Consider the following 12,112-nt stretch of genomic DNA (forward strand, 5'->3'; position numbering starts at 1 on the left):
ATAATTTACCCCAGTCAGCACAATGTGTCATAACTCTTTTATGACCTAGTTTTACCAGATAGGTATGAGGAATACCAATGTAATTTCAAAGTGAAGACTGACATGACCCAATCTTTTACATACGTAACAATGTCCCTGTATAAATGCAGACTGACAGGTGATCCATTACCCTGGGTTTAATCCCAGTGGCCTATTTGCAGTCTGCAGTCACTCTCTGCCCATTAGGGACCAACCTTTGGGATCTCCCGTCTCTTAATTACATGTCCAAGGCTGACCCTGGGTGTCAGGGTCCTGGTCCAGGCCACGAGCAGGAATAAAAAGCGCCATCATCTCCTTACAGCCGTGTCTTTAAAGGCCCAGTGTAGTCAAAAATGTGATTTCCCTTTGTTTTATAAATATTTCCAGACTATGAGGTTGGAACAATCCTGTGAAATTGTGAAGATTATGATAATGCCCTTTTAGTATAAGAGATGTTTGAAAGACCGCCTGAAATTTCAGCCTGCTTTGGTGGGATGAAGTTTTGTCCTGTCTGGTGACATCACCAGGCTGTAAATTAGTTAATTGACCAATAAGAAATAGAGCTCCAAACCTCTCTGCCAATAACAGCTAGTTTTCAGTTTCCCCTTCCCCACTCAGACCACTCCCAGACAGTCCTAGCAAAATTATTGCTTGAGAAATTGCTCTTTGCTAAGAAGCTATTTTTGTATCTTTTTGACCATTTTAAATAAAAACAATCACAGTAGGGTACGTAATTGTTACCCAGACATGATTTGATATTGAGATAGAAATGGCTGCATTGGACCTTTAACATCCAACAGTGTGACTCTCCACGGGTGGCTTGTGTCCAATTTATAATTTGCCAAGAAGGAAGGAGAGCAATGGCCTTTAGCTTTTTTTCATAAGGCAGGAAATTAAGGAAATAAACCTAATCCACTCTAAGATGGACATAGCGACTTATTTAATTAGACAGTAGCAACAGGAAATGCAGCAACAGGGGACATTGTTATTAATATTTTGTGAGGGATGTCATATTTCCTTAATTATAAATTCAAGCAAACTAGTGCAGTGTGACTGCCTACTGTAAATGTAAATGTGGCATACTGCCTAAATGAAAGGGAAACGTTTGTCAATGAGCTAACCAGAGAGACTTCTGGGATTTGTAGCATCACATCAACATCACATCAAGTATCGCTAGCTACCTGTTCAACATATGCAGCTCTGATATTGCTTGTGTTGACAACCGTATAAGATGGTAATGGCATCATACCTAGTCGTTTAGTAATAGGTTGTCATTTTACGCAATCTTTTGATCAAACATAACAAACCATCTAGTCAGATGCTCATTTATTTAGCTGATGATAATCTAATGCAATTGTTTACCAGGTCTAAAATATTTGAGATATTACAACACATGACATCAAAGCAGAATTGACATCTCATGTCTGCAAGATGGTGAATGTCTTCCCCAGAGATTTGGGGGAAGCGGTATGTATAGATGGATAGGGGATTCTTAGGGAGTGATGTGGTGGCTTGCCAATCATTTGATGATGCAGCATCTGTTTTCCTATGCCTGTCAGTGGACTGGGCTTAATGTGCCTCTGTGGTCTGACACAGTGGGTTATAAATATGTCCTGATCAAATTGGTTGGAGGAGTAGGCATCTAGAGACCTGGCAGATGTGTGGGCATCTCTCACTCATTAACCACTGCTACCGGCGATGATGGCACTAAGGTTGCCAACGTTCGGGATGATCAGATAGATGACACAGGAAATAATACAGTGGAGGATCTCCACTGAATTGTGTCGCTGCACACGTTAGTATTATAGAGGCAGATGTTTCTTCATTGGCTCGGCATCCCTTTAGGCATTAATAGGTGTGAAGGATTGTGGGTAAAGCCTGTCAGGATGCTTCATTCCGTAACGTGATGATCAGTCTTGTAATCTGACATTTTCACAGAATCCCAGCAGATTAATTCTATGTGTGTTGCTGGAACTGTATAAAATAGTGATGTCTCTTTGCTATTTAGCTAATCTCAGCTAAACAATTATTGCCGTCGATGGATGCCGACTTCGGGGAAATAGGAAGTACAATAGCAACTGTGCTGGGAGTGAGGGATGCCTTACCTTATCTGCCTGATGATTTCTGAAGAATTAACTCACCAGCCATGTGCCTCTGCATCACCAACAACCTCCTATGCAATACATGAGACGCTGTTGCCAAGTGAAACTACAGAGGTTCCAAAATTGTTTGAATGCACAACAAAACAAGTATCAAGCTGGGGCCTTTGTTGCTAAGGGCAACAAGGCTGTCTGTTTAGTCTGATGTGGATTTAACGGCGATGCCGAGGAATTAAGCAGCAGGCAGATATTTGTCCTGAAATCTGCATATTCACTTAACTTATTACCCTGTGTTTTTGGCCCAGCTTCATTACGTTTCTGGAGTCCTATTTTAATCGGTCTCTTCCCTTCACACGGTGTTAGCCTCTGGGTAAGTCATACTTGCAAAGCATGACCAATAGATGAATAAAATGCTATTCACCGCAATTCCTGTGAGGATGCCAATTAATTTAAGTTTAAACTTCAGCTCAGCCTTCTGGGTCAGGAGGAAGCATTATGATTTCATAGTTGAGGTACACAAGGATTTGTTTGTACCAGTTGGGAAATTAAATCATACTGTGTCTTGCCAACTTGGGTCTGACCATGCATTTTTGTCAGGAAATAAGGAAGAGCCACAATATTACCGTAGTAAGACAAATCCAGTTTATTGGTTTCACACCAACACTTCTACTAAGACTACACTGAGCCTACACTGAGCCTTAACAGAGGCTAGACTATATTTTCAATAAGTATTTTCAATAAGTATTCTAGGGACATTTTTTGCAACATTTTGTGATTATTCATGGTGTACATGGTCATTTATTTAAACAGACATTTGAAATAGTTATAATATATGCCATTTTCCCTTTAGAAAGCAGCTAGCCAAGATTGTAGCAGTTGACTGACTGCACGTGGCAGTCAATTAAAAGAGCTTTCCGCAACGTCATCAATCTGTGCGCCGGAAAGGAGCAGTAGCCTGAATCAAAACCACATTTATCTATCTTTTCACTTTTGTTATGGTCATTGACTCAAGTAATTATTCAGATAGGCTACCCAAGTGAGGAGAGAGAAAGTTCATAATTAACAGGAATTGTCAACTATTGGGGAAAGGGGGGATATAGCTTTGAAAAATTCCATTAGAAAGAGATTAGTCCATGTCAAATTGTTATCACTGGGTCATGATTCATGAATTATGTTTATCTCTACAGCTGCTTTTAGATTCTTAGATTACTTGTGACATTAATCACTTCTTCCATAAATGACTGTAATCACCACAATCATCACCAATATTGTTATAGGCTGAAAGTTTGACCCACTGCTGGCCTACTTTATAGGGACTCTCTCGTTTACTCTCTCTTGAGGTTTCCATGGTACCCTGGGGTTTCCTCGCCCTCCTGTGTCACAGCTGGTGTAATCCTAAGGGAAACAAGAGTCTCAATTTTGGGTGGCATGGGACTCCTATCTCTCCCTCTGGTTAGATCTATTAGCGGAACATTACATGTAATTGAACTAATTAAATCCACTTATATAACTTCATGATGTAACTGTGTGGCAATTGCATTGAGAAATAAAAGTGTGATTGAACATTTGAATCATATCAGTGCTCACTCTGACATTTAATCTCTGAAGATCTGAAGCAGTTTCATTAAATAGAGATACTGTATCATTCATTCACATATTCATCCAAAAAAGAACCTTAGAAGAGATATTCATGCTTTACAACATGGGGAGGGATTATTAGTTTGTGGACTACCACTTTTACCCAGCAAACAATTGAATGGTGATAATTGAATTCCTGCAGAGTACAATTCACTATGCCCTTGGATAAATACAATCAATTGTTCTGGAGTATTTCAATGTGCTGTGTTCTCCTTTTTCAATGCACATTGTTATCTTTAAATGGCTACTGCAGGGTATGATAGTACACAACTCTAATAGTGTAGCCATATTTGCAAAATGATATTATAAGCCATTTAGAGCAAGTGTGTAATGATATCATGTTGTTATTACATTTCCTCAGAAACCACAGGCTCTAGCCTCTGTTATAGAAAGCGGTGTGATCTTGTGAATTTCTGACATCTTTTCATAGACTTCACAGACGAACATCTCCACCGTTGTATATTTGGCACCATTTACCTGGTTCTCCCCCTGCTAAAGCATGACATTTTATTTTCTGTTCACTAGTCAAACAAATCACTTAAAAAAATATCTACCCCTTTATACATACAACTTTCTTCCTGTGAGCAGGTTTTATACATAATCTTCACAAATACATTACCAAAACACAACAAAAACAGTATCAGAGAAAACATATCACTCTTCCTTTACTTCAAATAATATAAACTCAAATAACAAGCATACAGAGAGACCTACTAGTGCAATCAAGTTTGTACATATTGATCACAGATGCTATTCTCAGCCAATGGCATGCTGTGGCTCAGACTAATTAAGCATCTCAATAAATTGCATTCTACCATTATCTGTCGGGGTCTCTGAGCCAGTGGTGTAAAGTGCTTAAGTAAAAATACTTTAAAGTACTACTTAAGTAGTTTTTGGGGGTATCTGTACTTTACTACTTTTGCTTTAACTTCACTACATTCCTAAATAAAATAATGTACCTTTTACTCCATACATTTTAACCGACACCCAAAAGTACTTAAATTTGGAATGCTTAGCAGAACAGGAAAATGGTCCAATTCCCACACTTATCAAGAGAACATCCTCAGTCATCCCTACTGCCTCTGATCTGGCGGACTCACTAAACACAAATGCTTGGTTTGTATATGATATCTGAGTGTTGGAGTGTGCCCCTGGCTATCTGTTTGCTTAATACCTGGTTTGCTTAATATAAGGAATTTTTTATGACTTATACTTTTACTTTTACTTTTGATGCTTAAGTATATTTGAGCAATTGCATTAACTTTTTATAATTATATTTAAAAACAAATACTTTTAAGTAGTAATTTACTGGGTGACTTTCACTTTTACCTGAATAATTTTCTATAAGGGAACTTTACTTTTACTCAAGTACGAAAATGGGCTACTTTTTCAACCACTGCTCTGAGCCCAGGAAAATATATATTACCACTAAACCAAAAGTTCGCATTTTCAACCTAATTTGGCATTATCTCGACTTCCTGCATCCAGTCTGAACTTCACATCATGTCGACCTGTGGAGGTTGGAGATTAAGAAAGGAGTACATATTTCACAACGTGCCAACTGATTGCTGTATCATCTTGGCTGGAAATTTGAAATGTTAATGTGAAGCCATCCAGTTCAATGATGTGTCTGTATGAACGCAGAAGGATGTTTTGTGGAGAAGACATTTGAGGGGAAGTAACCTAATCGTTTTGGCTTCAGCCATTATCATCTCTTATAGCTCATATCATAACTTAAATTGTAAGCTCAAACGCGTTAATGATCCTTATCAAATCACCATTCCTTTGAGAGACAGTTTGTCAACTGTAGACCTTAAGGCATGTCACCCGTGATACAAGTCAGTTTTCAACATCCATCCATGTCTGAGGATGGAAACCGGTCCCTAAGGGCAACAGTGAACTGTGTTACCTTCAGGTAAGCATATGCTTCTGGTTTGAAAGGTTGCATGTTCGAATCCAGCAATATACATTTATTTTATTTTATATTTGTTTTAAGCCTGTCCCAAATCTTAATAACCCTTACCAATTAATTAAGGATCGGCGTCCCGTCAACGGGACAGTTGTAAATCATTCAGCGCATTTTATCAAGATCGCAGATTTTAGAGTAACAACAAATGTCGGTACATAGAAGTGTCTTATATCAACTGAAAGCTTAAATTCTTGTTAATATAACTGCCCTGTCCAATTTATAGTAGCTATTACTGTGAAAAAATGCCATGCCATTGTTTGAGGAGAACTCCTAACAACAAAACCGTTTTTTTCACCGTGGTAGGTTTGATAAAGTCAGCTCTGAAGGTGAAATGTGTACTTACATTCTGAAATATTGCTTTGATTTATCATCCAAAGGGTCCCAGAGATAACATGAAGTGTCATTTTGTTAGATAAAATCATTTTTCATATCCTAAAAAAGTTCATATAGCATGCATGATCGATTTTGTATTTCCACTCGTTCAATTTGCAAAGAAAGGAATCTGTGAAAATCTCACACTAAACATTGTTTCAACGAGTCAAATCATGTTTGTATCTATTCTTCAGAGATCCTAGAAGGTAACAAGACTTCACTATTTCATTAGGGGTGTAATATATCCTATAGGACACCATATTTGGTGAGAGAGCGATGCCTTCATGGCACGACGATGATGCGGGCGGCCATCACTTGAACGACTGTATCTTTGTCAAATAAGCACCAATCGGGGACAAACAAAGTGAGTATCTGGAAACCATGTATATGTCGTAAAATGTAGCTTCTAACCTTATACGACAGCATGCCTTTTCATTTTGGACAAAAATTATAAGGATATTCAGTTATGAAGTTATGAAAACTGGTTGTTTTGCAAATGTTGAACATATAATATGGCTACTAATACTTGAAAAGCTAAATCAAAGTTCACAGATTTGACGATATTCTTGCAGAAAAATGGAATATGAATGTGAATGTCTCCTTCACAATTTGTACAAATGCACATGGGGACCTCACACTAAAAGTCTTGAGGATCAGTCATACTCCAAGCTATCCATCTGAAACTTTGCACATACACTGCTGCTCTCTTGTGGACACTATCAGAATTACAACCAGAGTGATGGCTATAACAGAGACCTTTCTCTTGCATTTCAAAGATGGTGGTTAAAAAAAACACTGCTTGTTTTTTTTCTTTGTATTTTCTTCTACCAGATCTATTGTGTTATATTTTCCTACATTCAATTCACATTTCCACAAACTTCAAAGTGTTTCCTTTCAAATGGTACCAAGAATATGCATATCCTTGCTTCAGGGCCTGAGCTACAGGGAGTTAGATTTGGGTATGTCATTTAGGCAAACATTTTAAAGAAAGGGGGCTATCCCTTTAACCATTTGGAGTTAGTGGCCTAACCTTAAGAATTCAGAATTGAAGCCTAAACTTAACCTTGGAACGATATAAAGAAGTAACCAAACACTTTGAAATTAGACATTCGAGAAACATGGATGAATGTCTAATTCTGACGTGAGATTGTGAGATTTTGCTTTAGATCTCACTCTTTGTGTCCAAGAGCTGCATTTGGATCCATGTTCAATAAAGCACTCTCTTCCGCACAAGACTGTCAATGGGACGACTCTGCTGCTCTGTACATCGTGGCATCAGAGTAATACTGACTTTGCCTGGCTACCCGAACTCCGACCTCTGACCAAACACTACGCCACACCCACATATGTTAGTTACTTCTCTGCAATGAGTCTAGATCTGAGTACCTTCCCAACGATTTGTAAAATGCAAACACATTCTAACTGCTCTGATTGGTCGCAGAAACGGATGGGTTGGGCAAAAACAAACGTCCGTAAAGCGGCTTTGATACTCTGATTGGTTAGAGAGGATCCAATGGCTTTGTTTTGTACAACACCCCTCAATTTGACATCATGACAAATAACTTCAGCGATGGTAGTCTCAGGCTGAAGTATGTTGCGAATCATAAAGCAGCGGAAAGATTCAGTTTGAGTCATCAGGCAAATACTGGCTGGGTACCGACAGCAATATGTCAGATAAATAACCACTAACGGTTACACAGAGTATGTCTTAAATCAAGATTTAACATGCTACAGTATATTTGACCCGCTCACTTTTCCACCACAAAACACCAGAACATGGACAAAAAGAGTAGAACCAGCTCACCCTGCTTTTACACTATGATTTGGCTATTAGATGTTCAATGTAATTTGTGTGTCAATTATTAATTATTAAGGAATAATTTAACTACATTAAAATGAGAGTTCAGTTTAGGTAACAGTGTTTACCACTAATAATCTCTAATGAGATCACTATGAATCACTAATAACATGAAATAAAGACAAATCTACAGATAATTTAAAATTATTTTGTCAAAGCAACAAAATAACTAGGGCGTTACAATGATGGTGAAAACTTGGAGACATTTGGGGACTAAGTGGGTTAAAATCACCTAGAAGTCACAGAGGATGTACAGAATGACATGTCAAAATGTATTATTTTGGAACATTAGCAGGTCTTTATTCATATATAAAATCATATATATTGAATTCTCCATCAAAGGGCACGTCAATTATATAACAGGCTTTGAAAATGAAATATTGGTACACAATTTCTACCTAAAATATCAAAGGTACGCAAAATACATTCAATTCGTGGAACGACCCCATTACAACATAACACTTGCATTACTCTGCACATCACCAGCAGATCAGCAGACCACCGATTGTCCGTAGCTACCCCAAGCTTGTTAAATCACAGTCACACTGTGTGCACACTGCAAGAGTTTCAGATTTTAATGATGTCAGGGTAAGGTACACCACACGCAGCACAACGGTACATGTTGTAACCCAATTCCCAGGAAAAGGAGACCACATTCACACCACCAAACACCATGCATATCTCCTCATGCAGGTTTTCACCTCGGGGCTATGATGACCAGAACGTGGGGATGGAACAGTGACAGAGTGCTGCTACCAGACCATATCTGCACATCCACACAGCTCAAGGGAAGGAATTAGACCTAAATTGAAGGGAGTATCTCTGTTATGCAGGGATCTGTGGGATCTACAGTGTATTAGCGGGGTAACTAGTACATTTGTGCATTTGGCCAAAGGCGCCTCTCTCCTCTGTGGCTATCCAATGGCAATAGTGTATTTGGGACTGTAATAACTGTGGATGTTTGTGTGCTATGGGTCATTTTCGCTTCTCCCACTTGGCCATCTATTTTTTATATGGATGTTATGAGCCAGTTATGCTGATACTTCCACCCCATTTCACAAATATCTATTGAACAAAGCCTATTGCTTTGAATAACATGTTATGAAGGAGTACGTCTACAATCTATTGTCAGAGAATAGTTGAGCGGAAATCATGGCAGAAGGAGCTTTCATCATACTACATAATGACATTATGCAATAAACTATACACCTTTTGTTGCCATAAAAATACATAGTTGTTTCAGGATTGTGGTAATTTCATTTGGATCCTTTGATGTATGGAGGGAGATAAAGCTGCTGTACCAAGACTATGATTTGCATAGGTTTGAGATATTCTGTCTGACTGCCAGACGGCTTTCTCTCAGATACTGAAGAAGTCACATAGTACTTACCATTTCATAGTTTCCATGGAAACAAACACATCTACAATTTCTCAAGGCAAGGGAGCAGGTGAATAATGGTACTGCTTTATCCATCACAAAATCACTAAAGCTCCTTTTGAACCAATATGTTATATGCATGGTTGAGTGGACTTTTATCGCACTTTGGTTAGGTAAGATGTTCGCTCTTGAATACCAAATATGCGTTTTGGACATTCAATTGCCCCGCAAGTAAGAAAAAAATTGAAGAAACAAAACTAAAGAAAATAAGAATTTTTCTGAAACACATGCTTGGTCTTGACTTTCTGATTATGTGGTCCTGTGTGGCTCAGTTGGCAGTGCCACCCATACATAAAATCTATGCACCCATGACTGTAAGTCGCTTTCGATAAAAGTGTCTGCTAAATGGCATATATTATATTATGATTCACATTCTAAAGTGATTAAATTAAAATTTCACTATATATTGCCTTTAAAGTATTTTAAATAATTTGTGGATAAATTAATTCACAAATATAATGGACTTTAAAACACATACCTTTCCTATCTTTAACCACTATAACCATAAAACTTACTGACGAAACAGCCATAATACCATTCAGCTTCTCTCAAGCTAAGATATTTTAGAGAAACCTGCCAAGACTGTCAAGACATTTTACTTTTTTTGCTATGATTTTCCCTGAAATCAGATTTACTTTGGCCACCTGCTAAGCCACCCAAGGCAGGATCTTCCTCCCCATGTAGTGGTTGTATTAGTGAGTGTGAAATTTATGTTTACAGCCTGGTAAGCCAGCATTAAGCCCACTGTCTGCTCAGCACTGGGGATCAGAGAGGCAAGCCTCGGGGCACCTGTCTGACGGATGACAGGGGGGACATAGTGGTGGCTGAGGGGGTGGGTATGTGTGTGTTTGGGTGAGTGTGTACATGCGTATAGTATATACTGTATGTGTGTGTGTGTGTGCATACCTGTTCATATCTGGGTGTTTTTCTAGTTTCACTGTAGCTGCCCCCCAACTGAGACCAGCACTCAGCCAGACATCACTGTCACTGTGTGTGGGTGGGTGGGGGGTGGGTCTCTTGAGCTCACCCAGACATAGAATACCCTGAGACGCCCCTCTCAGAGAGATTGTAGAGATTGTAGAGATGTGTATCCAGTCTGACTCTGCAGGTAAAAATAGAATCTGTTCCATTGTCAAATGGAGCCAAATCTCCTTGATTCCTCCATGGCTGAGCAGTTCTGTTCCTCCATCTCACACAATAAAGTTCAGGTATTAGACTCAAATTGGAGGCAATTTGAGGAGAAATTTGACAATACCTGGCTTTTACTGAGCTCTGAAATACTTGGAAATATGACAATACTCAAAAATATCGTGCTCTGAAATCGAAGCAACATCAATGTACTCTATGTCCAGAGTGTAATGGAAATTTACCATTAAAATTCAGCTTTGCGGATAGATATTAGATGTTGAGTAAGACAATTATTAGAGACTTTATAATCAGATGTGCTTTATTTATTACATTTATAATATTCATGATTTATTAAATGTAAAATGTTCATGGCTTCAGTATCTCATTAACATTTCTCTATAAATAACTTTTTTTGTCACTGTACATTTTTTATTCAAGGAAAATGAAAAATTAGGTCTCATAATCAACATTTTGTGGCATGATTGTTACCAGCTGCTTTTCGCAACTAACATAACAGTACATTTAGGGACATGCTCACCACAAAAGTGGCAGTGGTATTGATGAGACAGGTACGGGGTCCAGAGGAGAAAAAAAATAGAGAATCATTGAAGTCCTTCTGGTAAAAATCCAGCTCACCCAGACAGAATGTGCTTTACGAAGGAGGCGTAGTTGATGCATCCGTTGGCGTCCTCTTGGCCCGCCATCAGCCTGTCTACCTCGTCCTCCGTCATCCTCTCCCCCAGGGTGGCAAGCACGTGACGCAGCTCAGCGCCCATGATAGTGCCGTTGCCCTCCTTGTCAAAGACCCGCAGGCCCTCAACAAAGTCCTCAAAGTTGCCCTTGTCCTTGGAGCGGGAAATGTGCTGCAGCATTGGCAGGAAGGTCTCAAAGTCCACCAGCTTGCTGCTCATGTCCTCGGGCCGAGGCTTGCCCAACACCTTCAGGACGTCAGAGTTGGTGGGGTTCTGGCCCAGCGCCCGCATCACATCACCGCACTGGGCGAACGTGATCTTCATCTCCCCTTTGGGTGTGCGGTCGAACAGGGTGAAGGCCTCCTTGAACTCCTCGATCTGGTCAGCGCTGTACTCGAGGGTGATGCTCTTGGGGTCAAAGTCGGGCTCCTTGGGGGCCTCAACCACAGGTTCGGGGGTCGGCGTGGGCTTGGGCTTGGCAGCGGGTGCTGCTTCCTTTTTGGCAAGCTCTGCCTTTTTGGACTCTGGCTTCTTAGCTTCCACCTTTTTTGGGGCCATGGTGCTGAATGCGTTGAGCTGGGGTGCGTGTGTCTACGTGCTCAGCGTTAAAGAGTGAGAGTTCAGAGGTAGGGAGGAGGCAATTCCTAAGCACAGATGGTCAGAGCCTCTCCTGAAGCTTTTATATCTACTCAGCCTGGGGAGGGGAGATGGGGCCGATTAACAAGGTTGTATGGCACACTATAAAAGGAAGAAACCTGAAATAGATCTGCCTGTTCGTGGCGTCACAATGAGGTATTGTTCTCAGCTGCTATCATCAAGCCGACAGGGCTCTCCACTGTCATTGGCCAGGGTCCAGACACATTAGCCCAAAATGTTCCGTCTCACTGATGGGTGCAGGCA

At 39.9% G+C, this 12,112-nt stretch overlaps 1 protein-coding gene across 1 annotated transcript; it reads right to left on the reverse strand.

Moving 5' to 3' along the window:
* Positions 1-10,914: 10,914 nt before the first annotated feature.
* LOC120021566 (myosin light chain 4-like) lies at positions 10,915-11,831 on the reverse strand. The gene has a single exon (XM_038965362.1). It carries the CDS (start codon positions 11,768-11,770, stop codon positions 11,153-11,155), a length of 618 nt encoding a protein of 205 aa, XP_038821290.1. The 5' UTR covers positions 11,771-11,831; the 3' UTR covers positions 10,915-11,152.
* Between the last annotated feature and the right edge of the window lie 281 nt (positions 11,832-12,112).

This window comes from Salvelinus namaycush, chromosome 26 (genome assembly GCF_016432855.1).
Source record: "Salvelinus namaycush isolate Seneca chromosome 26, SaNama_1.0, whole genome shotgun sequence".
NCBI lineage: Eukaryota > Metazoa > Chordata > Actinopteri > Salmoniformes > Salmonidae > Salvelinus > Salvelinus namaycush.

Coding starts and splice junctions, on each gene's coding strand:
- LOC120021566 (XM_038965362.1), bottom strand. CDS start 11,770: ATGGCCCCAAAAAAGGTGGAAGCTAAGAAGCCAGAGTCCAAAAAGGCA.